Source organism: Neofelis nebulosa, chromosome 7, assembly GCF_028018385.1.
Source record: "Neofelis nebulosa isolate mNeoNeb1 chromosome 7, mNeoNeb1.pri, whole genome shotgun sequence".
In the NCBI taxonomy this organism is placed as follows: Eukaryota; Metazoa; Chordata; class Mammalia; order Carnivora; family Felidae; genus Neofelis; species Neofelis nebulosa.
Genome location: NC_080788.1, coordinates 20,039,549 through 20,066,990, shown reverse-complemented (window position 1 = coordinate 20,066,990; position 27,442 = coordinate 20,039,549). Strand labels below are relative to the sequence as shown.

General features: G+C 44.8%; 1 protein-coding gene across 3 annotated transcripts in view; it reads left to right on the top strand.

Moving 5' to 3' along the window:
• PCSK6 (proprotein convertase subtilisin/kexin type 6) overlaps window positions 1-27,442 on the top strand; it is a 192,847-nt gene that overhangs the window by 82,677 nt on the left and 82,728 nt on the right. For all 3 annotated transcript variants that reach the window (XM_058736784.1, XM_058736781.1, XM_058736783.1), the window contains 2 exons: window positions 19,025-19,197; window positions 25,381-25,593. In XM_058736784.1, the coding sequence (XP_058592767.1) occupies window positions 19,025-19,197; window positions 25,381-25,593 (386 nt within the window). The remainder of the gene's footprint in view (window positions 1-19,024; window positions 19,198-25,380; window positions 25,594-27,442) is intronic.

Here is a 27,442-nt window from a genome sequence, read left to right as displayed (position 1 = left end):
CTAAGAATTGCTTCAAAGAGAGAACTTGATATGTTCACACCTGTTCTGATTTCAGATGTATTTAGGTTTATATCTGTTACCATATTTTCCTTTCTCTTAATTAACTTACTTAGTTTCTTTATTTTTTCTGTTTTTTCTTTCTTTCTGTTTCGTTACTTCCCTGCCCTTTGCCAGATAGATAAAGTTTCTTTCTCTCTTCTTTGTTCCCTTTCATCCTGATGGCTTGAAATTTCTGTCTTTCTCATCACCTGAAGCACACGTACTTGAATTTATATTCTCCTACACTGTTTAGCATTAATCAGTACCTATCCCCCTTCTCCTGAGCAAAACAAGAACCTTACCATAGTTCTCCTTCCTTCTGCCATCTTCTCTTCTCCTTCATCACCTCCCCAAATTGGGGACATCCAGGATTTTCACTCGTTATTGTTATTAACAGGTTTACATTATGCAACAACAGTTATGTCAGCTTAACCATAAAGGTGGACCAGCTTCTTTGGTCACCATTGTCTTGGGTGCTGGGAGAATCCCTAAACTCAGTCTTCCAGCTCTCTGATTCCCTATCTATTCAGTTGGTAAATGTTGAAAATAGGTTCCCTTCTAGAACTTCTGGTTGATATTTTAAATTAAAGTTTTATTTGAAATAATGGTAGATTCACATGCAATTGTAAGAAATAATACACAGAGATCCAACGTATCCTTTACCCAGTTGTCCATAATGACAATGTCTTGCAAAACAGCAGTACAATATTACAACCAGGATATTGACACAGATACAGTCAAGATACAGAATAGTTCCACCACCAAAAGGATCCTTCATGTTGTCCTTTTTATAGCCACACCTACTCATGCTGTAACCCCATTCCTTAATGCCTTCACAACCAATAATCAGTTTCCCATTTCTATAATTTTGTCATTTCAAGAATATTATGTAAATGAAACTATATACTATGTAGCCTTTGGGATTGGTGTTTTCACCTTACTGTGATTCTTTAGAGATTCATCTAAGTTGCTGTGTTTATCAGTCGTTTGTTCCTTTTTGTTGAAAAGTAGTGTTCTGTGATATGGATGTACCACAGTCACCCATTGAAGGACATCTGGATTGTTCCTAGGTTTGGGTTATTAAAATAAAGCATCTAGAAATATTCTTGTATAGATTATGTGAAATTAGTCTTCATTTCTTTGGGATAAATACCCAGGAGTGCAATTACTGGGTTGTATAAGTTACAGGTTTATTTTTTCAAGAAACTGGCAAATTATTTTCCAGGGAAGCTGTAGCATTTTACATTTCCACTAGCAATATATGAATGATACAGTTTCTTTGCATGCTTGCCAGTAATTGGTAACATCACTTTTTAATTATATCCCTTCTGATAAGTATGTAGTGATATTAATTTTCATTTCCCCAAGGCTAGTTATATTGGAAATCTTTTCATGTGTTTGTCATATATATATATATATATATATATATATATATATATATATATATATGAAATGTCTCTTCATATCTTTTGTTCATTTTCTAATTGTAATGTTTGATTTTTTTTTAACTGTTTAATGTTGATGGTTTTTTACATATCCTACCTACTAGTCCTTTGATGATTATGTTGTTTGTGAATATTTTCTCCCATTGTGTAGCTTGTGTCTTCATTCTCTTTAACAGGGTTTTTTGCAGAGTAAAAGCTTTAATTTTGATGAAATCCACTTAGCAATTTTTCCTTTTATAGATCGAGGTCTTTTATATCAAAGAACTCCTTGCCTTGTCTTAGATTCCAAAGATATTCTATGTTTTTTTTGATAAAAGTTTTATGGTTTTATGTTTTACATTTGAATTCCATCTTTGAAGATCCACTGTGAGTTGATTTTGTATAAGGTGTAAGACAGGTCATGCTTTCTTGTTTTGTTTGCCTATGGATGTCCAATTTTTCCAGCACCTTTTGTTGCAATGCCTGTCTTTTTTCCATTGAGTTACTTTTGCACTTTTGTCAAAATTCAGATGGGCATGTTTGTGTGTCTTTCTGGGTTCTATGTTCAGTCCATTGATCTATGTGCCTGTCCCTCTGCCAGTGCAGCACAGTCTTGATTACTGTGGCAATATATAAGTTTTGAAACACGGTAAACTGATTGCTCCCACTTTCTTTTTCAAATTATTTTAGTTGTTCTAGTTCTTTTGCCTTTCCATACAGGTTTTATCATTATCTTGTCAATATCTACAGAAAAATCTTGCTAGGCTTTTGGTAAGGATTGTGTTAAACCTAAACATCAGTTGGGATAATTGACATCTTTACTAAGCTGAGTCTTTTAACTCATCCACTATGTCTCTCCATTTGTTTAGGTCTTTAGTTTCTTTTATCAGTACTGTGTGGCTTTCAGTGTACAAGTCCTATACATTTTTTGTTTATATTTACACCTAAAAGTTGCATTTTATTTTTAGCAATGATAAAGAGCATTGCATTTTGAATTTTGATATCCATGTGTTCATTGTTAATGTATAAAAATGTAATTGTTTTTGGTATGTTGATCTTGTATCCTGCGATCTTTCTGAACTCACTAACTTGTTCTAAGAGTAGATTCCTTGAGGTGTTATACTTGATAGTGTCATCTGCAAATAGGGATAATTTTATTTCTTCTTTCTGATCTACACGCCTTTTATCTTTTCTTGACTTATTGCCCTGCCTTGAACTTCCAACCTAGAGTAAACATCCTTACCTTGTTCCTGATTTTAGGAAGAAAGCATTAAGACTTTCACTGTTATGTATGATGTTACCTATAGGTTTTGTAGATGCCCTTTAGCAAGCTGACAATGTTTCCTTCTGTTTCTAGTTTTTGACAGTTTTTTAAAAAATGAATGAGTGTTGAATTTTGTCACTGCTTTTTCTTTAGTGAGTGATATGATTATGTGATTTTTCTTCTTTAGCTTGTTAATATGGTAGGTTATATTGGTTCATTTTTGGATATTGATCTAGCATAGAATCTATGGAATAAATCCCATTTGGTAATGGTATTTTCTTTTTATATGTTATTGAAATCTGTTTACCATTATTTTATTAAGGATATTTGTGTATATATTCATGAGGAGTTTTGGTCAATTATTTTCTTTTTCTTCCTTCCTTTCTCTTTCTTTCTTTCTTTCTTTCTTTCTTTCTTTCTTTCTTTCTTTCACTACCTTTGTCTAGTCTTTTTGTTTTTGTTTTTTAAATCAGGGTGATGCTAGCTTCAGTAAAAGAATTGGCAAGTGTTCCCTCATCTTTTATGTTCTGAGAGTGATTGTGTAGAATTAGTATTAATTCTTTAAACTTTTGGTAGAATCTTCCAGTGAAACCATATAGACCTAGAGATCTTTGGGGGAGATTTTTTTTTAATTACAAATTCAATTTCTTGAAAAGTTATAGGGCTATTCAAATTATCCATTTCATATTGAGTGAGTTGTACTAGTTTGTATTTTTTGAGGATGTGGTCCATTTGTCTAAGTTGTCGAATTTATGTGTGTAGAGTTGTTTGTAGTATTACCTTATATACACTTTTGATGTTTGTAGAGTCTGTGGTGATATCCTCTTTCATTCCTGAAACTGTTAATTTGTGTCTTTTTTTTTCTTTGTCATTCTCATTCTTGCTAGAAGTTTATCAATTTTGTAGATCTTTTCATAAAACCAGCTCTTTGTTACACTTATTCCAGTGTTTTTGTTTTCAATGTCATCGTCTTGTGCTCTTATCTACACTGTTTCCTTCCTTCATCTTACTTTGGGCTTGCTTAGTTAGCTTTTCTTTTTCTAGGATCTTAAAGTGAATGCTTAGGTTATTGATTTAAGACTTTTCCTCTTTTCTAACATAAACAATAATGCTATAAATTTCCCTCTCAGCAGTTTAGCTGTGTCTCCCATATTTTTTAACTTTTTTTTCTTAAGTTTATTCATTTATTTTGAGAGAGACAGAGACAGTGTGAGTGGGGGAGGGGCAGAGAAAGAAAGAAAGAGAGAAAGAATCCCAAGCAGGCTCTGCACTGTCAGCGCAGAACCCGAGTGGGGCTCAAACTCACAAAACCATGACATCATGACCTGAGCCAAAATCAAGAATCAGATGCTTAATGGAGGGAGCCACTCAGGTGCCCCTCCCATATGTTGATACATTGTATTTTCAATTTCGTTAAGTTCAGTGGTTTTTTTTTTTTCATTGAGACTTCTTGCACCCATCAATTATTTAGAAGTATTTTGTTTCCAAGTGTTTGGAGATTTTTCTGTTATCTTTCTGTTACTGATTACTAGTTTGATTCCACTGTGGTAGGAGAACACATTCTGTGTTAGTTCCATTCTTTTGAATTTCATGAGATTTGTTTTATGACACAGGATCTAATTGATTTTGGTATAAGTTTTGTTGGCACTTGTAAAGAATGTGTATTCTCCTGTTGTTGAGTGGAGTGTTTTTAAAACATTGATGAGAACCTTTTTGATGATGGTGTTGATGAATTCATCTATATCCTTACTGATAATATGTTTAGTTGTCCTCTTAATTGTTGTGAGAAGAGTGTTGAAGTCTTCAACTATAACTGTGGATTTGTATATTTCTCCTTTAGGTTCTATCAGTTTTTGTTCAAACATTTTGCAGCTTATTGTTTGGTGCTTATACATTTTGATTACTACATCTTTTGGTGAATTAGTCCTTTTATCATTATAAAATGTCTGTTTCTGTCTATAATAATTTCCTTTGCTCTATAGTCTGTCTCATATTAATATAGCTAGATTGGTTTTGATTTAAGTTTTGATATTAATGATCTATAATGACATATTTTTTTCTATCCCTTACTTTCATCCTACCTGTATTGCTATATTTGTTTTTGTTTTTTTTAACGTTTATTTATTTTTGAGAGAGAGAGAGAGAGAGAGCATGAACGGGGTGGGTCAGAGAGAGAGGGAGGCACAGAATCTGACACAGGCTCCAGGCTCTGAGCTGTCAGCACAGAGCCTGATGCAGGGCTCGAACCCACAAACTGCGAGATCGTGACTTGAGCCAAAGTCAGACACTTAGCTGACTGAGCCACCCAGGCGCCCCTGTATTGTTATATTTGAAGTGAGTTTCTTGTACACAGCATATATTTGAGCCATGTTTTTTAATCCATCCTGCCAATCTCTGTCTTCTAATTGCCATATTTAGACCATTTATACTTAATGTAATTACTAGTGTGTTAGGACTTAAGTCTGCTATTTTATCTTTTGTTTTCTGTTTGTTCTTTCTGTTTTTAGTTTCTTTTCTTTTCTTGCCTTCATATGGGTAACTTGAATGCTTTTTAGAATCCATTTTGTTTATCTCTAGCCTTTTAAAATTTATCTTCTTGTATAGCTTTCTTAGTGATTGCTTGTGGTATTACATTATATATACATATCACAGTCTTTGAGTGTTATCATTTTACCAGCTTGAGTGAGGTATGGAAACCTTACCTCTCTTACATCCTATTACCCTCTCCTCTTTGTAATTGTCTGAAATATTTCTCTATATACATCTAGAACCACATCAGACAGTATTATAATTTTTGTTTTATTCATCAAACATAATTTAGAAAACTCAAGAGAAGGAAAGCCTATTGTAGCTGAAGGTTTATGTGTCTTGCCAGACTTGGATAGAGTTTAGTCATTATATCTTCTAGTACTTCTTCAGCCCTTCCCTACTTCTCCTCTCCTTCTGGGACTCCAATGACATGAATGTTAGATCTTTTGTTATAGTTCCAGAAGTCTCTCAGACTCTGTTTACTTTTATTGAGTTTGTTGTTGTTATTTTGTTTTATTTTTTAGTCTGTTTTCTCTTTGTTGTCAGACTGGACAATTTATATTTTCTGTCTTCCAATTCACTCTGTCTTTCTTGTTTCTGTCCACTGCATTCTGTTGTCAAACTCATTCATTTCATTTTTTACTTTATTATATTTTCAATTCTAAAATTTCAACTTTCATATTATTTCATATTGCTGTCTTCTATTTCTTTGCCGAGACTTTCTATATCTTTATGAGGTTTTATATATTTGTTCATTTGTTTCAAGCATATTTGTAATTGGTCATAGAAATGTTTTCATTATGGCTGCTTTAAAATCTTTATCATATTATTCTGACATTCCCTGTTACCTCAGTGTTGGCATCTATTGATTGTCTTTTATCATTCCGTCTGAGGTGTTGCTAGTTCTTGGTATCATGTATGATTTTCAGTTGAAACCTGTACATATTTGTATTATGTTATGAAGCTCTGGATCTTATTTATTTATTTGTTTGTTTGTTTGTTTAATGTTTATTATTTTGAGAGAGAGAGACAGAGTACAAGCAGGAGAGGAGCAGAGAGAGAGGGAAACACAGAATCCGAAGCAGGCTTCAGGCTCTGAGCTGTCAGCAGAGTGTGACGTGGGTCTCAAACTCACAGACTGCAAGATCATAACCTGAGCCGAAGTCAGACCCTTAACCAACTGAGCCATCCAGGCGACTCTCTGGATCTTATTTAAACCTTCTGTTTTAGATGGCTTTCTCTGACACTACAAGGTTGCTGAAGGGGGCCCCACTGCTTCATCATTGCCAGATGTAGGTAGACACCCAGGTCCACTCACTTACCCACTGTTGGCATCTGAGAATGGGAGAGCTTCTCCTCAGTGCTGAGCAGGGTGTGAGTTCCAGCTTGCCATGTGGTCTCTATTGACACTGCAGGGGTTCACCTCGTTACTGTGGTTGATGATGAAAATTCTGACTCACCACCAGGCCTCCTGATATGACTCCAGTGGGGAGGGAGAGACATCTTCTCACTGCCAGGTAGGGTGGAAGGCCAAGATTCCCCACAAGATCTTTACTGACACTATGGGAATGAGCCCCTTTTTTGGTTGGCAAGGGAAAAGACCCGCTCCTTAATTGCCCTTTTCTGATATCAACTAGGAGGGATGTTGAGGTTCCTCATTACAGCCTTGCAGGGGTAAAGGTCTAGGCTCCCCACTTGGTCTTTGCTGCTGTGGGTAGAGGTAGTACCACAATGTCGTCTGTGGCGTTTGGCTAGAGTAGAGTGGTTCTTGTGTGAAAAGTTTCTCTCTTGCTGTGTTGCCCTTCCTTGGTGCTTTGGCTAGAGGGAATAGGCTTTGGGGGATTCTTTTTTGGTCTGTTCCCATTGACACTTCCAGGCTGCCAGCATCTCCATTTCCAAGTCCCCAGATATGTGAGACAAAAAGAATCCCAGGGAACTTACCACCATGTTGTTCCTTGGGTCCTGAGATCTCTGGATAGTCTGCCTTCTCTCTACCTTTCAGAGTCTTATGTCTCATTCTTACACAGTGTCCAGAGTTTTGGCTTTTCTTAGGAGGAAGAATGGGGAGAAGTGCTTCTACTCCATGTTCCTGGAAGCCGAAGTCTTCTAGTTGATTTTTTTCAAAGACGCACTACTTTATTGCATCATTTTAAAGATATTAACAATACTTACTTCGGGAATTTTTTCCCATTTGCTGCATTAACCATTATCTCCTTGGCTTCCTCTTATTGATTCCATTCTGTTTAGCTTTTTCATTTGGGGGTTCTCTTTCTTGAGGTTGGTTTTCCTCCTAATTGCTGATTATTGGTTGTGTGCACTTGTGTTTGTGCTCACAGATCCTTGTCTGCTTGTGGTGTTTGTCAGTCCTGATGGCAGCAGTCTGTCTATGACGTGAGCAGGGGTGGGACCTGCTGCTGGATCATATTACTTCTGGCAGGGTGGTTGGTGGCCTCCCTGTCCCACCTTCTCTGGCCTCAGTGTTGGCATCTGAATAAAGCCTGCTGCTGCTCACTGCTCAGCCTGGAGGAGGTGGAGGCTAACCTGCTTCTTTAGCTCCCCACACTGATGCCTGCTCAGGGACCCCTCCTATTTTTGCACACCAGGCCTCTGGGTCCCGGGATTTCAAACCCTTCTGAAACTTCCTGCTGGTTAATCCCATCTGCTTGCTGTCTTTCCACAGTTCCTTGAAAGATCTCATCTTCTGATCTTGTTTTCCAAGGCTTTTACTGATTTTTTTTTCCTTCTCTTTTTCATGTTATCTCTGAGGATTTGGGCCCCAAGGAGAGGTAGACTGATCACTGTTTTCCTGCATGGTCCAATCTCCTTAGTGTTTTTATTGTGATGATAGTAACAGCTCTCTCCACTTGCTGTTGGCATCTCATCCTCAGACCGATCCTGAGTTGGAATTACTACAGCCATTTTCTACCAGGGGAAACCGATAATCAGAGAGGTTACCCACCATGCCCAGGCTCACACAACCAGTAGGAGGCAGAGCCAAGATGTGAACTCAGACCCGTTGACTTGAAGCCTGGATTGTCCCTTTGCGGTGGTATCTCTTTAATGCTGGGACATAGCGGGGATGGGGTGAAGACAGCTGCCACCAAGCCCTGTGAGCAGGAACAGAAGCGAAAAAGAAGGTTCCGTGGTGTGCATATGTATTCTTGTCCTTGACTGAATTCATATGCCTTCCAAACATAATTTCGACCTTGTTTCCTTATTCTAGCCTAAAATAGAATAAGCTAGATTTTTCAACCTCCTCTTATGGTGGGAATAACATAGGAGGGTACAGATGGGTCATTCTTGGCCTCTCTTCTCACTTAACCTTTTGTTTTATGCCCATCTCAGCCTATTGATAGTAATGCTATCCTTTGCTATTGGCTAGAAATGCCGGGGGGGGGGGGGGCGGGTGTCGCTCACCGGAGCCCCAGGTGAGCCTGACGCAGACATCTCCCCTTTCCAAACCAGTGTTACAACTGGATGGCCCCTTGTGGTTCTTATGATTGCAAAATACCCTTCAGCAAAACCATCAGGAAACAGAAAAATAGAAGTTTATTACCAATGACCTGGAATTGACACAGCACACCTGGGGGCCACATAGCAGGGTTGGAGATACAGAGAGTGAGAGAGAGAGAGAGAGAGAGAAAGAGTGCATGCACAGGTGGGATGTATTGGGGCGTCTGCTCTCACTGGGGCTGAGGGTGGGAACCTAGGGCTTCATGGGCTCACTCTATTGGTCAATTTAAAATATGGGCAGGGCGCCTGGCTGGCTCAGTCAGTAGAGCATGAGACTCTTGATCTTGGGGTTGTGAGTTCGAGCCCCAAGGTGGCCTGCAGACATTACTTAAAAATAAAATGTTTAACAAAATAAATTAATAAAATGTGAGAGTGAGAATTCAAAGTGCTAGGAAAAGACAAGTGGCCCAAATGGTCAGTTATCAAAATCAATTGAGATCTCTAAAACAAAGGCACCTCAGTGGAGGAGGGAAGTGGCCTGGCCCTTTATCTAGGGTGGCTGGCAATGTTTACTCAGGAAAAATAGTCTTTGAAGACAAGGGCTCTTTGAAATGGATGCCTTAAGCAATTAAAGCTTAAGTCAAGCACTTGCATTGAAGGACAACAACAAAAACCTTCGAGGGCTTTAAAATACACCTTTCTTCACTCTCACTCAGTTAACCTTTAAAAAAAAATTCAGCCCTATGGATAGTTTCCCTTCTTGTTGCTCTGCTCCCCATAATGCTCTGGCCCTTCTGCTTTAGGTTGGCATTGGTGGTGGGCAAACTCTCAGACTTGGCCGTGTCCACCAGTCATCAGCTCAGCAGCCACAGAGGCTCACCTACAAGGTGTGCTCCCTGGGACAGAGCCTTCCCTACCATCCTGAGAGGCATCTGAGCCTGGCCACTGCATTAGGGCTTCTTGGCTTCAGGGCCTCCCATGGGGCAGGTGAGTGAAGCCCTTGCCCTTGAACTTTAGGAAGAGCCTAGCTTTTGGTAAGCTTCTCACCTGTCCTGATGCTTAATGCGATTCAGACATTTTCCTGGGGCAGGACAAGCGTTGCCTGGGACACAGCATTTTTTGACCCCAGCGCGCCCTGGTTCTGGATGTGGAGAAACATGACCAGCAGATCCCAAGGCTGCTGGGGTGCGGGCAGCAAGGGAGCAAGGGAGCTGGAGGCTGCCAGGACACCCCCTACCTCGGGGGACCTGGCAGACACTTAGAAACAGAAAATCTCCCCTGCTCAGGCCTCAAGAAGTCCGAGCATCTTTTTAGCCTGTGTTTACTCGGTTTCTGGGAAGGAAAAGTGACACAGCCAACAGCCAAATTTCCGTTGGTGTTTTTGTTCCATATTTTGCTCGGGACTGAATCATGTTTTTCCTTTCATACACATGAAAATGTTAAGTACATAACAGCTAAATTAATCCACACTCATAAATTAGTTAATTATGTTAATTCAGAGTCACAGAACTCTCAAGTCTCATTAGCGTTTCCATTAAACAGTTTAGGCTTGTGAGCATTTTAAGAGGACAGTTGAACCTACAGACTAATCTTCAAAGGCTCCAAGTATATTTTCAACGGCAGTAGGATTTAACGTGCTTTGGAAGTTATGGGGGGGATTTCATGAATGTGCGCAGCTCCTACTTCAGAGCTGAGCTCTCAAGGAGCTGGGGTTCCCCACCTCCCTAACCTTCACCCCACATTCTCATCAAAGGCCCCTGCCTGCTGGGTCTGAATATCCCTAAGTGAAGCAGGATCCCTGGGAAGGAGGAGATGGACAAGAACCGGCCATAGCTGCTTCACCCCTGTGTCTCCTGGGCGGCCGTGCCCTCTGCAAGCCACCTTGTTACAGCCACCCCCAGAAGACAGATAAGACTGGCTCTTGAATGCCCTGGGGTGCACAATCCAGTTCCCAGCTTGCCCTCACAAACACTGGATGAGCTGCTTCTGGGTGTATGTGAGACAGATAGATAGACAGGGAGAGGGCACGTTCAAGTCTAAGTGACAAGCTGAGCCTAAGATGGCCTTTGTTCGAGGCCATGTGAGTGTCTTGTTGTTGCCATGTGCTGGTCTCCTTCAGGAGCCAGTTCAGGGCCTGTGCTCGCTGTCACAGGTGCACATCCTGTCAGGGTCCCTCACTGTCGCCACACGCAGAGCGGATATGTGGGTGCCCCAGCTGGCTTGGAAGCATGCTGTTGTGCCCAGTGTCCCCAGCCGCCGACCCCCCTGACTCTCTGCAGGCCCCTGTGTGAGCCACTGTTGCTCTCTGGCCCCTGATCTCTGGTGGGGAGACCATGAGAGCCAGTCTAGATGTCAAATCTCAAGGTAGCGACTGAGGCTCTTCTGGTTTTTACCATTCTTTGAAAAATCAGCAGAACCTGATTATGAACGAGTGACCTGTTTTAAGCTCTAGTTGTTATTATTTAAGCACGGCGAGGCCAACAGATCAGGAGACAATGGCATCGAACAAAGTTTGTTACTCACAGTTCCCAAGATGAGAGTGCTCCACACGGTGGAGGCCAGGAGGGGAAGCCTCAGAAGCTGGTCTGGAGGCAGAGGGAGCCAGGGAAGTAGTGGCTTATAGTGGTTTCTGCAGGAAGAAGTGGGCATGGCAGAGTCAACAGAGTGAGGATGGCTCATTTGAATCATTTCGGTGGGCTCTGGGGCTTAGGGGCTGTCCTTAGTGGTCTGGTACTTGGTCGTGCGGGGATTAGGGCAAATGGAGGGGGGCCCAGAGCACAAGAGGCTGTTGAAAGTGTGGGCTCTGGATTTGATTAATTTGCACATGGAAGACATGCCTCCTGGAGGAGTTCTTTACTATTTTGAGGAATTGGCCAGCCCTGGGGTGTGGATCCCTTCAGGGTCCACAAGGCCCCAACACGTCAAAGCATCAGAATAACAGAAAATAAAAGGCATGGTTAATGCAAGACCCTACCTAGCATGGGCCTCATCTCATTGACCCCGGGCTCCAGGGTAGGACATGCCCATGAGTTTCCTGGCACACCAGTGGCTACTGCTGCATTTCCACTCTGGAAAGAAATGGTGTGGCTCTATCAGGAGATCAAAAACGGAGTAGGAGACCAAGAGAAACTTGGCGTGAGCGTCAACCACTGGTCTGTAAGAATTTCCTGTGACAATGGTGAATGTAGATGTGTCCCGACAACTTAGCAGACCACAGCTCCCTGGTGTTTGTTGAACAAGGCTGTCATGTATGGCCATATTTAGAGATTTGAGAGCCCTGTTACTGTCTTAGGCAATAAGGAGAGTTGACAGAAACCTTTTCGGTTTGTAACAATTCCAAACAACTTTTGAAACCTCACTTGGCCCAGAATGTCTGCTCATAGAACAGAATGTACTGTGGGTTTATTGGGGGGGAGGACCCCAAAAACCAATTTTCTGTGGATTTACTAAAATAAACTCAGGATTAATGAACAAAATTTGTTGGGGAGACCTATTTGTCACACTTAGGAAGCTACAATCTAATTTTACTTGCTGCTGTTCATTGCTCTTGCATTGCCATTCACTTGCTGAAGGCAAAATATATTACTTCTCAATAAACAAAAGTGGGCCCAGCTCATCCTGCTCCCCTGCCTTCCTCTAGACATTAACAAGCTGGGCTGATCACTGACTTCTTGCATTGGGGTGTGTGCGTGTGTGTGTGTGTGTGTGTGTTCTTCTCCTTGCCCCCTTTTTTTGTTACCATCTTCTTGTCCCCTTCAGAAGCCAAAAGATCTAAAATCTAAATACATTTAGTTGGTGCCTCCTTGCTCACCAGCTGAAATTTATTTTCTGTCAATTATGGAGGCTTGAAGTCCAAGATCAAGCTTTTGGCAAGTTTGGTTTCTACTGAGGCCTCTCTCCTTGGCTTGCAGATGGCTGCTTCTCACTGTGTCCTCCTATGGTCACCACTTGGTCTGTGCGTTGCCCATATCTGGATTTCCTCTTCTTTTTTTTTTTTAAGTTTATTTTTTGAGAGAGAGAGACAGACAGAGAGAGAGAGCATACACATGGCAGAGAAGAGAGGGAGAGAGAATTCCAAGCAGGATCCACACAGTGAATGCAGAGCCTGATGTGGGGCTGGAACTCACAAACCGTGAGATCATGATGTGAGCCAAAATCAAGAGTTGGATGCTTAACCGACTGAGCCACCCAGGTGCCCCCTGAATTTCCTCTTCTTATAAGGGCACCGGGCATAGTGAATTAGGACCAGCCTCATTTTAGCTTAAATACCTCTTTATACCCTGTCTCCAAATCTGGTCACACTGACCTTGCCATGCCTTTTAACATGGAGGTTCTTCAGAAAGTTCGGGGGAACTGCTGTGTCTCATGCCACTTCACAGGGTCAACAGCACGTTGCTAGGCCAGTAATTTGGAAAGTCACACTATAAATTCGTAGCAGGGAGAGGGGAGGAAGGACAGGTCACTATGGAAAAAGTGCTGTTGGTTATTTACACTTGACCAAGAGACTTGTACAGTCCTTCATTTCAGCAGGTTCTCCGGGGCACGTAAAATATTATTGGGTCCAGGCAGTTTTATAGGAAAGCACATCTTGTTTAAAGTGAGGCCAGCCTGTGTGATTCGCTCCTGGACACAGCTTCCGTGCACACCAGAACGCATAAGCACCATCTTCCTTCTCTTCAGTGACCCTCCCACAGACCCACCCTCGGGGTGGACCCGTCAGCACATTCGCCCTGTCACCGTGAGCTCTGAAGCCTGCAACGCTGCCGCACCTGTGAGCACACCCACCGCCTGGAGCTCACTGGCCTTCCACATGATTGGTCCAAATTTTGTTGTTGTTGTTCCGGACAATGTACAGTAAATGGATGGGTCTTTCATTTCCATTAGAGAAACAATTACTGTTTTTCTTCACGTTGGCATTTCCAGAGAACCATTCACATTTAAAGCTAATATTGGCGCTCTGAAAATATTTACCTTTTCTTTGTTGGCAACTTGTCAGCGTGGGGGAAAATAGATGCTTCATTAAAATCTAAATACATTATGCTTCCTTCCTCACACATCTGTCAGTCTTCTTCTGAGATGAAAAACATCGGGAGAGGTATTGAGAAATCATTCTGGTTGTCTGCTTTTACAGATCTGTGATGTCTTCTGGCATCTCGTTCTTCGTGTTCAAGAGGAGGCACCGAGCACTGAGTAATGCATAGAATTGTTGAATCACCATATTGTACACTGAAATTAATATAATGCTGTATGCTAATTATACTGAAATTTTTAAAAAGTAGGCATTCAGGGGCCTCTGGGTGGCTCATTTGGTTAAGCATCCCAACTCTTGATTTCAGCTCAGGTCATGATCTCCTGGTTTGTGGGATTGAGCCCCACTTGGGATTCTCCCTCTGCCCCTCCCCGTGCTCTCTCTCTTTCTCTCTCTCTCTCTCAAAATAAATACATATTTGTTTAAAGGTAGGCATTCCAACACCTCTAACTTGCATGGAGAAGTCTAGAATAACAGGTTGCATTTCGGCACTAGAACATCAGAATTGATTTTGGCTGCCTGCGTGGCTGGCAGGGCCTTCTGCTGCCCTGGAAAGCCTGTTGTGGAACATAAGGATATAAAGAAAAAGCTACCATTTCTCGAACAGCACCAGGCACTATGGCCTCAACACATATTTAACTCTCTCAGCTATTCCGCCAGGTAAATATTGTGGAAGACAAGGGCTCAGAGAGGTTGAGATCCTGGTCTGAGGTTAGACAGAGCTGGGATCCCACCCCAGGACTCTCTGACCCCTGTTCTCTTTCCCCCACTGTGAGCTGCTCTTTAATCTTGCCAGAGGCCACACCATTGCCACAGCACACTGCCAACATCCTGTACTACTGGTTATGGCCCCTCTCTTTGGGCTGATGGCTAAGTAAGCACCTGGGCCGAGTGTCTCTGACAGAGGGAAGCCCTGAGCACAGAGACCAGTGACTGAAGAAAGATAACCTTTCAGATCACCCTGACTCATCGTGTCCACCCAGAAATCAGAAAGAAAGAAAGTACACTGAGCTGATGTAAAAAGTGGATCTGCCCCACCCATAAAAGGGAGAAAGGAACCCCGCAATAGATCCCAATGAACTCACATAAATTTGGCTTCCGTTATAACTCCCTTGATCCTCAAAGGGAAGTCATTCTTACTCCTTTGAAATTAAGTATCTCTGTCTAGCAAAAGATACCATAAATAAAGTGAGAAGACAAGGCTTCAACTGAAAGAAGATATTGGTAATGTGTCTAACCAATGAAGGATTAATTCCCAGTACAAGCAAAAGGAAGCAATATGTTATTTAAGCATGCATACAATTGTGTTAAAACACTAGTTTTTAAAAGGCAATGAGGACGCCTAGGTGGCTCAGTCCGTTAAGCATCCGACTTCAGCTCAGGTCATGATCTAGCAGTTCATGAGTTCAAGCCCTGTATCAGGCTCTGTGCTGAGAGCTCAGAGCCTAGAGCCTACTTTGGATTCTCTTTCTCCCTCTCTCTCTGCCTCTCCCCTGCTCATGCTCTGTCTCTCTCTCTTTCCCAAAAATAAACATTAAAACCATATAATAAGCATCCCTTTATTTGAAAAAAAAAAAAAAGGTTATGAAAAGACAGTCCAAAATTCTGAGTAATTTCCTCTGTGAGGGGCAGGGCATAGGTAGAGACCCCAGTGGGTCATGTTTATATTTACATTGAATGGATGGAGGGCTTGTGAGTGTCAGTTTCCTTAGGCTTTACCACTAACATGTATGTAACTTATGATCCTTCATACATTATCAAATAGCATATGTTTTTAAAACAAAGGTAAAAAACTGGGGCACCTGGGTGGCTCAGTCAGTTAAGCGTCTGACTTCATCTCAGGTCATGATCTCACAGTTGGTGAGCCCATGTCAGGCTCTGCGCTGACAGCTCAGCGCCTGGAGCCTGCTTCGGAATCTATGTCTCTTTGGATCTCTGCGTCTCTGTCCAGGCACCCCTCTTTTTTAGCTTTTATGGCACCTTTGTAGATATGATAACTTTCATCAATGCAATCTATAGGAAATGGAGGCTCAGTGACATGGGGTAATTCCCAGAGTCACTAGTTGGTGGTCACGGCAGGACTGTCACCCATGGCATGCCCCACCTCCCTCCTGCCCGTCCCATGGCACACTGTCCGTAGAGAGCTCTGCTCCATGGGCCACTCCTTGGGAGCGGTGACAGGAGTCCACATCTACTGGCCATGTGGTGCCATCTTAGTGTGTGAACAGTGGTGGCTTCCTGGCCCATCCTAAGCCAGGCAGCTGAGGTCCTGTCTGCATCAGCTGGGGCCACCATAACAAAATTCCAGACTGGGAGCTTACAAAACAGACGATTACTTCTCACAGTTCTGGAGGCTGGAAGTCCAAGGTCATGGTGCTTGTTCATTCTGCTCCCCTGTGAGGGCCCACTTGGTGGTTCACAGATGGCTAAATTCTCTGTGTCCTCATGCGGTAGAGAGAGACAGAAGAAGCAAGCTGTCTGCTGACTCTTTTTATAAGGGCACTAAGCCCATCTTGGGGGCCCCACCCTCATGACCTCATCCAAAGCTAATTACCTCCTAAAACTCCTGTCTTTACCACACGGGGTGGGGTGGGGCTTCAGCGTGTGAATGTGGGGGAACACAAACATTCAGTCCATAACAGGTAGTAAAGAGAGGAAGGAAATAGATAGCGAGCCAGAAGATAGAACAGACAGGGTTGAAGTCAGAATTTATTTCTGCTTCTCATTTTTAAGGTCTTTCCGCCATAAAGACATGGTTCTTCTGATGACTCCAGCACCACCCTCTGTCACTGCCTGTGCCGTAACACTCCCAAATGGCTCTTGGCCCTGTCACTGAACTCCTGATGTCTCCCAGACCTCAGTCTCACTGTTGTTTTGCTATAAATTTCTCTGACATTGATTTTGAGTACGATTTTCAGGCTTCTGGAGTAAGCGGTTCCAGTTTGCTTTGTGTCCCACGTAAGCACAGGGCCAAGATAGTGTGCTATGGTGGCCCTCCCTCCTCCTATCAGCACAACTGTCCTACTCGGCTTCCCAGGGACCCTGCACGGTGCCTCTTACCTTTTCTCTCTCAACTCACAACCAGAATTGTTAGGACGGGCCTGAAGGAGAACACTTCAGGGCAACCTGAACCTTCAAAAACCAGGCAGGACAAGTTGATAGGGTGGAAGAATTTGCTGCATTTAAATCATCTTCACATTCTCTGTAGGTAGGAAGTTTCTCACCCTGACAAATCATAAAGTACTGTTAGTTGTTCGTCTACGATCCCTGTGTTACTGGGTGAGAGATTAGGTATCATTCGAAATTTATGTGTTAGGGATCTCTGCCTCTCAACTATCCATCAAAAGGGACAGCAAGGCATCTCCACAATTCCAGTTAAAATGGGTGGGACAGGAAGGTTTAATCCACATCCCACATCTGTCCCTGAGCCCCTGGGGAGGGTGTCCCCTCAAAGAGTCTCTTTCTTGTGGTTCTTCCTGCCTGAGCCCTGTACCATTTCTTTTCATCCTGGGGAAAAGTCACTGTTCTGTCTTTTAAAGTCATTTGTATTCCGCGTTTCTATTTTTGGCATATGTGCTCTCTTGTCGACGCAGATTCTGGGATATTGCATGAGTAGATCCAGCCCCGTCTGGGGGAGGTGGGGGCCTCTCTGCTCAGTGAGGCAAACCTCGGGGAAAGTGCCGCCTGGGCTGGGGTGCACGGGAGGGTAAGCTGTGGCCATTAACAATCGAGTCTTAGAAGAGTCTTTAATGGCGCAGGGAAATGTTCTGTATGAGGTTCTGTGGTAAAAAAAGAACTTGGAGAGAAAGTGCATGCTGTGGCCAAAGAAAAATACTGGAAGAAAATAACCAAAATATTATCACTAGTTATTTCTCTATTTTCCAAACTTTCTGCAAAGAGCATATGTGATGCTTATAATCAGAAAAAGTCCTCTTTCCTGTTATGTCTTAAATAGCTCAAGATTTAAAATTCGTTGGCATGGCCACCACACACATGGAGCTGGGCCTGGTGGAGGAGGGGTTTCTGGGGACCTCTGAGCGGAGTGGCTGTGGTCCCCGAGGAGTCACCTAAGAGCGCTGATCCGGGGTGAGAGGGCACAGGTTTTCTGAGCCTCAGAGAGGTCCCATTCTGCGTCCAGGCAGGACATGCTGGTGGCCATCATTACCCTTGCTTCCCAGTCACATCCCAGCATCGCTGAGACCCCCTCTCTGGGTGAGGCACGAGGGTACCACACTTGCTGGGTGCAGAGTGTAATCATTAACGGAGGCAAATGCTGGGCCCAGGGCGGGCAGGGGACCCCTGGCCGAGGAGGCAGGCTTCGGAAGAGGTTCCTGGCTCACCCCCTCTCCTTTTGAGGTGCTCTTGAGGAATCCGTACTCCCCAGCACCTAAAGAGCCCTCTGGGGAACCCGGAACCAGAATACACACTGAGATAAGATGTCCCCCACCTCCCGCCTTGATATGCTAGGGGGAGGCCTTCCGTCTTTCAGGTTAAAAACTCCTAATTACAAATCAGAGATGGAGTCATGTTTTTTAAAAAGGAGAAATAAACTGTTGACAGCAGGGAAAGTTGAAAATGACCCCAGAGTTCTGTTCTAGAAATAATAATCATAATACGTCTAATATGTTCTGTTGTTAAATACCAGAATGATATCATGCTACTGAGGAAATGGCTTAAATCCTATATTTTCCAAACACTTATGTTTCCTTTGCTGCTGTCCTGTGTCGGGGATGCCACAGCGTGGCCCCAGATGGTATTTGAAGTCCTTCACCTTGGCCAGCACAGGATGGGGGGAAAGCTTTCCAGAATGACACTGGAAGGCTCCAGAACTGTGTGGGGCTCCCTGGCCGTACCCCTGTGCCCTGGGGTCACGGTCTCTGCCGCCCTCCCAAGTGCAGAGCATGGAAGGCTCCAGAACTGTGTGGGGCTCCCTGGCCGTACCCCTGTGCCCTGGGGTCACGGTTTCTGCCGCCCTCCCAAGTGCAGAGCATGGAAGGCTCCAGAACTGTGTGGGGCTCCCTGGCCGTACCCCTGTGCCCTGGGGTCACGGTCTCTGCCGCCCTCCCAAGTGCAGAGCATGGAAGGCTCCAGAACTGTGTGGGGCTCCCTGGCCGTACCCCTGTGCCCTGGGGTCACGGTTTCTGCCACCCTCCCAAGTGCAGAGCATGGAAGGCTCCAGAACTGTGTGGGGCTCCCTGGCCGTACCCCTGTGCCCTGGGGTCACGGTCTCTGCCGCCCTCCCAAGTGCAGAGCAGGCGTGCATGGAGCCCCCTTGTGTGCTTGCAGGCATCCGCATGCTGGACGGCGACGTGACAGATGTGGTTGAGGCCAAGTCTCTGGGCATCAGACCCAACTACATCGACATTTACAGCGCGAGCTGGGGGCCGGACGATGACGGGAAGACCGTGGATGGGCCTGGCCGCCTGGCTAAACAAGCCTTCGAGTATGGCATTAAAAAGGTGTGAGTTGTTCAGGGCTTCGGTGCATCTCTCAGGGGCGGGGCGGGGGGAAAGAGTAAAACAAAGTTTTTAACAATTAAAAACAGAGTGACACAAGCCAGAGCCCCAAAAGAGGACCAGGATGGCCCTGCTGTGCCAGGACCAGTGTGAGGGAGAAGTCATTTAGGGACTCAGGGAGGTGGCTCTCTACCATCCAGAGCAGAAGAATTTCACCTTGTCATAGAATGGCTATTTCAGCAGGTGCCAGCTGGTCACCCGCCAAGCCCAGGACTCTGTGCCTTGAAGCCTGACAGCCCCTAGCCAAGGGGTATGTGAAGGTGGGCAGCCGGGCTCTTAGTCCAACTACCTGGCCTGTTAACCTGGAATGTGCAGGTGGAAGGGGTGTCCTGAGCCTGGGACCACCTGCCCATGGAAACACCCAGCTGTGGAGCTTCCTGCGTCCATCACAAGCGTGTGCTAATCTAGGGCCTCCAAAGCAGGAAGGCCTGGCCTTTTTGCCCTCAGTGCCAGCACACAGCCTAATGTGTTTAGGATTTCTTGGGTGGAGCCTCACCAGGGACTAAACAGAGCAAACATCCAAGCACTGGTTCTCCACTGACCAGCTGAGGGGAAGCAGAGGAAGCTGGCAGCCTTCTTCTCCTCCACCCACCAGGAGGCCCACCCACAGTCACTCTGTGATCATTAGTTCTGGGTCCTTGGGAGTCAAAAATGCAGGGAGAAGGGAAGGAGGGACTGGAGATGACCCAGTTCTTGTAAGCCAGGTGGTGCGGCAGATTTCTGGGTGAGGACAGCTTCTTGGAGCAGGCAGACAGAGTTGTGGTCAGTGTCCGGGTGGCTTTGGGTGGCCCAACAAGGCCCAGCCCAGAGTATAGGGTATGGCCTGGCGATGCTGACAGGGGTTTGGGCAGGAAGTCCAAGCATCCCTGGGTCAGCATTCATACTTCTGACTTCTATTGGAGATGGGGGAGAAGGGCTGGGGAGGAGGGTGGTTCAAGTCCATTTTATTATTTGTGCTTTATAAATCTTATTTTTTTTTGAAGTTTATTTATTTGTTTTGAGAGAGACAAAGAGAGTGCAAGTGGGTGAGGGACAGAGAAAGAGGGAGAATCCCAAGCAGGCTCCACACCATCAGCACAGAGCCCGATGAGGGGCTTGAACTCACGAAACCGCGAGATCATGACCTGAGCCTAAATCAAGAGTCAGAGGCTTAACCGACTGAGCCACCCAGCACCCCTTATTGTTTATGCTTTAAAACATTTTTTTAAAGTCCTTACTTATTGTAACCTATGCACCATGATTAAAATGTGATTAATAAATAGTTAATGAATAAATCAAATATTATCAGAAGATTGTGTTAAAGGCAACCTTTCTTTGTCTACCCTCTGCCCAACCCCTGGCCCTGCCCCATAGAGGAGCCATCTTTTTTAAACCCTGTTCATTATTTCTTTCTTCTAAATAATATAACTTGATCCCTTTTCTGGATGTATTGAGTTTGCCCATTTTCTATTACTTTTTTGTGGAGTTTGAGCATTTATGTGTTAGAATGCTCCCAACCTGGCATTTGACCTTATGGTCATGCCTGCGACACCACACAGTTTCCTTTGCCTGCCCCCACCCCCCACCCCCATAACTCCAAGAAAATGCAAAAGCTGCTTCTGTCAGGTTGCTGAGCACCTGAGCTGTGCCAGGTGCTGGAAGGTTCTGTGACCAAGTCAGCTGCTGCCTACAAGGGGCTGCCCGGTAAAAATATCTTATCTTCCCAGTACTCAGCTCCTACCACCCACTAGATCACATGGATCTCACTCTTGGTGACAAGTGGAACATCCTAAAAGTTAAGCTTAATTTAAGCTATAAACTAGTGATCACATTTTCTGTGTGGAAGACACTGCTTTAAATGGTGTTAATCCTAAACATGTGTTATTCTAGAAGATGATTTCTAAAGATCTGATGTCTTAGGACAGGGCCTCCCATTTCCTGGATAAATAAATGATTGTTTTCTTTCTTTTTTTTTTTAAGTTTTTTAAATTTATTTATTTTTGAAACAGTGTGTATGTGTGAGTGGGGGAGGAGCAGACAGAGAGAGAGAGAGAGAGAGAGAGAGAGAGAGAATCCCAAGCAGGTTCTATGGTGTCAGCACAGAGCCCGACATGGGGTTTAATCTCACGAACCATGAGGTTACAACCTGAGCCGAAATCAAGAGTCCAACGCTTAACTGACTGAGCCACCCAGGTGCTCCAAATTGTTTTCAAACAATTTTTGGTATCTCAGTTTACTTGGGTTTGTGTAGACGAACCCATGGAGGACTTTGGAAAGCCTGGAGCTGCAGAGAGGGGCTCTTTGCATGCCGAATTCCGAGCAGCGTCAGCTTTATCAGGCTGTCAAGGGGGGGGTGAGGAAGCTGCAGAAGGGACCATGTGGTTCCCTGTCATTCTTGTCACAGTTGCTTGAAATACTGAGGTCATTTCGTTTTTTTTCAGTCATTCTGAAGTAAAATATATCATATAGGGAGCCTTAAATTGTAGCCGTCTAAAGTTGTCACTGAAAATCCTCCTAGAAATTTGGTGATCTCAAACCAGACCACATTCCCCCATCTGTTTTTCCTCCTCGGTGCCCCATTTGTCACCTACAGTCTTTTTCTGTCAAGTCTGACTTCATTTCTGGTGGACGATGTGGTTTGGAGACTTCAGAGACCATAATTTGGCATAGGGATGTGCCTAATGTCGGTCCTTAGGAAGCTTTACCCCTCACGTAGCTTGTCATCCCAAAGGGGAGATGCAACATGGCTGAGGCTGGAAAGGCTGGCCTTGCCCAGATGCCGGGCATTTGCTAGCCCTCAGGAACGGTGCTTCGGAGTTCACAGATGAACCCTTCACCTCCCAGGCAGGACGCTGAAATAGGTTTTGATCCAGTTGAGGTTGTGACTGTCCTGAACAGAAATACAAGTTCATGGCTGGGGTTGAACTGTCATCTCCTATAACTTCTGCCCTGTAGCTTCCATGACCTGGGAAATGAACATGAAAGAGACAGCGAACACATCTCCCACACCTCAGATCTGGGTATTTTCTCCACCTGACTTTCACTTTCTTTTTAGGAGACTTTTCAGGAAGGAGAAAGGTTTTTGATGCCTCGACACCTGAGAGAATGGATTGGTCTAGGAGTAACTGTGTGGTGTAAGGTGGAATATATATGCCTTTGGCACTTTAGGCCCTTGTTACCCAAAGTGGAGTCCAGAAGCAACCACGCGGGCATCACCTGGGAGCTCATTAGAAATACAGAATCTTGGGGAGCCTGGGTGGCTCAGTCAGCTAAGCATCTGACTCATGATTTTGGCTCAGTCCTGATCTCGTGGTTTATGAATTCAAGCCCCACATCGGGCTCTGCACTAACAGAGTGAAGCCTGCTTGGAATTTTCTGTCTCCCTCTCTCTCTGCCACTCCCCTGCTCACTGTCTGTCTCTCTCTTTCTCAAAATAAATAAGCATTTTTTAAAAATAAAAAAAAGTAGGGGCGCCTGGGTGGCGCAGTCGGTTAAGCGTCCGACTTCAGCCAGGTCACGATCTCGCGGTCCGTGAGTTCGAGCCCCGCGTCAGGCTCTGGGCTGATGGCTCGGAGCCTGGAGCCTGTTTCCGATTCTGTGTCTCCCTCTCTCTCTGCCCCTCCCCTGTTCATGCTCTGTCTCTCTCTGTCTCAAAAATAAATAAAAAACGTTGAAAAAAAAATTAAAAAAAAATAATAAAATAAAAATTAAAAAAAGTAGACTATTTTAAAGAAATACAGAATCTCGGGGCTCCCCCTAGACCTGCCAAGTCTGAGTCTGCCATGGAGCAAAGCCTCCAGTGACCTGTGTGCATGCTCCAGTACGAGGAATGCTGTGTGGAGGCATCGTCTGTGCTTCTGGAACAATAAGATTATAGGCCCCACTTAGCAAAATGACAGTGTTTCATAAATAAATAATCCGCATGGAATAAAGATCGGCTCTGATGGGTTAAATACCTTTTTATTTGGATTTCCGTTTCTTTGAACTAGTTTCAAAGAGAATTACATACAGACACACCCATTTCTAAGGTACTTTGCGCCTTTCTTCCAGAAGGTTGACCTTTTGGCTAAATGTGAGTAACCTTTCTGTGGAGCTCATGGCCATGTGGACAGGCCCCCCTGGGACACGTGGAAAGTGGAGTGAGTGAGGCAGCTTTGAGCAGCGGGATTGCGTAAGTGTGAGGGACCTTCTGTGGACTGTGTTGAGAGCCTCAGGTTGGAAACTGGAGGAAATGTCAGAGTCATGACAAATAGGCACAAAAGGGCAAAGAACTATAGTCCACTTGGTCTACAAAGTGGAACGTCATGGGGCTTTCAGAGTAGTTGGATCTACTCAGCCTGGGATGGACTTGAACTCAGAGTGAGCATAACACCCCCTGAGTCAGCAGCAAGGCTTCAGTTGGACTCTATGGGGATCACAGAATTCTGTTGCAAGTTTTCTTTGAATTGGCCAGTTGTTGGGCGTAAGTATCAATTTCCTCCCACTTATTTGGAAAGAAGGGTCCTCGGCAAGGACACCAAAGTTACCGGCCCTGTGGGTCCAGTTTCACCCACATGGGTGTTGGCACTGCTCTCTGGGGCTGGCTGTGCACCACCAATGGGTCCAGCCACTTGGGCAGAATGGTGAGCTCTGTCTTGGATTAATTCATCTTCAGCTGGTGTTTGTGACTTGGTTGGATCAGAAATCATTGCTTCTGTGGATGTGGGATGGAACAGAGCTGCAGGAAGCTACCCTGACCACCACTGCCTCTCAAACACTTGCTCTCGTGTATGCGTTCCTAAAAATAAAAACCTAGGTACAGGTGAAGTGCTGGCCTTGTCTGGCATTGACCATCTGACTGCTTTAATGTGGACCCATAGCGGGGACCCTGGGAAGCCCTCATAAGATGGCCATGAGCAGCCAGGGCATTCTGGACCATGACCCTCTTTACCTATTCAGTCCTCACCCAGAATTCACAGTCCCACCCCCTCTTTTCAAAAATTAGCTTGCTCTGGAGCACCATGAAGCATCTAACTTCAGCACAGGTCATGATCTCATGGTTCATGGGTTCGAGCCCCACATCAGGCTCTGTGCTGACAGCTCAGAGCCTGGAGCCTACTTTGGATTCTGTGTCTCCTCCTTTCTCTGCCTCTCCCCTACTCATGCTCTGTCTCTCAAAAATAAATAAACATTAAACAATTTTTAAAAATTAGCTTGCTCTCCAAGACATGTGCCTTTTCCCTGGGTTTTTAAGAAAATTCGCCCTCCGCCTCATAGGACCAGCTCTTTCGGTCCAGAAAAATCAATGTTATAAATTCAGCCATCAATTTTTCATCTCAGTAATATTGCTCTTTGTGATGATCGGACATTACGATGGAAATTACAGGCATGGCTCTGGAATAGAACAGCTTGTTTGAAGGCCCTTGATTTTCCCATGAAGAACAGAGAGGTCTTTCTGGGCCATCTCCTCAGTGCAATCTGTGATTCTGCAGCATTAAGCCTGTCACCACAGGCAGAAGTGCTCTATTACAATAAAACAGGAGGGATGCCTGGGTGGCTCAGTCAGTTTAGCATCCTATTTTGGCTCAGGTCATGATCTCAAGCTTTGTGGGTTCAAGCCCACATCGGGCTCTGCGCTGAATGGCTCAGAGACCGGAGCCTGCTTCAGATTCTGTGTCTCCCTCTCTCTCTCTGCTCCTCCTCTACTCATGCTCTCTCTCTCTCAAAAATAAATAAACATTAAAAAAATAAAAGAATCCTTTAAAATAAAACAGGGGCCCACAGAACCATGTCCTTGGTAGCTTCATACAATCTGAATGCATCCTTTTTTTTAATGTTTATTTACTGTTAAGAGAGAAAGAGAGAGACAGAGCATGAGTGGGGGAGGGACAGAGACAGAAGAAGGAGACAGAGAATCTGAAGCAGGCTCCAGGTTCTGAGCTGTCAGCACAGAGCCCGACGTGGGGCTCAAACTCGTGAACCATGAGATCATGACCTGAGCGAAGTTGGATGCTCAACCAGCTGAGCCACTCAGGCACCCCTGAATGCATCCTTCTTAGACCCTTGGAAGGGACATTCCAAGGGAAGGACTCCGGGCTGGTGTGAGACCCACTCTTCAAAGTTGTAGCTGCCGGGACTGACTGACACCTTGTTATCCTTCCTATCTAGGGTCGGCAGGGCCTGGGCTCCATTTTCGTCTGGGCATCTGGGAATGGCGGGAGAGAGGGGGACCACTGTTCCTGTGATGGCTACACCAACAGCATCTACACCATCTCCGTGAGCAGCACCACCGAGAACGGCTACAAGCCGTGGTACCTGGAAGAGTGTGCGTCCACCCTGGCCACCACCTACAGCAGCGGGGCGTTCTACGAGCGGAAAATTGTGAGTCCTCTTGGCCAGGTGGACAGCTTAGGATCTGCTCCTCCAGCCCTTTGGGGACAAGTTTCTTTTCCCCTGAGGCCAGTTTGTGCTGGCTCCCAGGGTACCAACCTCCCCCATCAGCGAACTGGTTGTACCTCGAGGGAAACCCCAGTCCCTTGGCAACCTTCCCCAGGCCCTGCCTTTCTAATTTTTGCACAAAATACCGATTAAAACCCTCTCTGGCTTCAGAGATCTAAAAATAGCATTTAAGAATGGGGTGCATTCTCAGCACTGTGCCTCCTTTTAGCTCTCTAAATTTCTGTGGTCACATCGCTTGGGATCCAGCTGACCGGTTCAGTTTCAACGTGCCAAAGAGAGGAAGGGAAAGTCTTGGTTTTATACTGAAACATTTTAGAGATCTAAGTGTTCTTCCAGGCCATCCTCTCCCTAACAAAAGGACTTGCCCCAGACCCTTCAAATTGAGCACTGGTTTTTCTGTCTGTTACTTTCACTTCAATGGACATCAGTGTGATTTCTCTTTTAAAAAGTGTTTCCGTTTAGCATATGGGTGGAATCCGTGTTTCTTTTTTCCCTACAGGCTTTCCTGCTTTAAGAAAAGTAAAGAGGGGGAGGATTTTGAACTGAAATTAATGCAGAATTCAAATGCACAGTCATTAAGTTGCTTTTTAGACGTTTAAAAAATGAGACCGTGGAGCTGGCCAGACACGGTTTAATTTGAAAACAAGCTCACTAGCATCTTTTTTATTTCTCCTGCTGCTTCATCGCATCTCGAGAAATTATTTGCAAATTTATTTTTAGGTTTTTCTGCGGGAGCACACAGGCTCCCTGTTCCCCACTTTGCTCTGTACCAGTTGAAAGGTCAGCCACGGCTGTTCCGCCACCAGCCTGGCAGCGGCCCGGGCTAGTTAACGAAGGTATTAATTTATTTTCCTTTTCTACTGGAGCACGTGCCCCTGGGACAGGCGGCCGAGATTCTGCACGGTGTCCTGTTCGTTTAGGAATCCAGCTTCATTTGAACACGGACTTGCCGGGGTCTTGTTAAACAGGCCTGCTGGCTGGAGGCGTGTGGGGTGGAGACTGGGTCATTGAACGCTTTGTACCAGAGGCTTCCTGCCGGACGACCCTGTCTCTCAACCCTGGGAGCAGGGCTTGCAGCTTTATTTGCTTAATTAATCATACTGCGTGTGCACACACCTTAGCTACAAAAGCCTTGATTCTTTTTTCTTAAGTCCCTTCTCTGAGCCATAACATGGGTCAGAAGGGTGTAGTTAAGAGGATGGTAAAAGAGAGAGTGAGTCAGTTCTTGCTCTGGACTGGAATTCTTCTCTGAGAGTATGGATGGCATTTTTTGTTTGTTGTTATTATTGTTTTCAGCTCAACTAGAGCCAAGTGTTTGCTCTGAGTCCCCTTAGAGAACCTCCAAGCTCTGGACTTTTGGCAGCTTGCTGTCAGCTGGAAATCAAGGCTCTGTCCCATCCGTGCCCTCTAGTGAATGCCAGGCAGCATTTGCCTGGAGGGTGGGATTGCCTGGTGCTGACACGTGACTCTTTATAAATGGAGTGACACATAACGTGAGCATCTCTTACTCAATTATTCCTTGGCTCTTTCATTTGCTGAACATGAGCAGAGTACCATGCACGACATTTGGTCTCAGGAAGGGGGACCTGCCTGACTTGGTTGAGCCATCTCCTCCCTGTACGGAGGACCCACTGCTCACTCCCCAGTAGCCCTTTCTCATGGGCCTCACCTGCTCTTGGGAGCTTGGCCTCCTGCCCAGATGCCCTCAGTTTCCCTCACGGGCCACCATTGTAAGTATGTTTCAGGTGCCAGCTGTGACTTTCACCAGAAA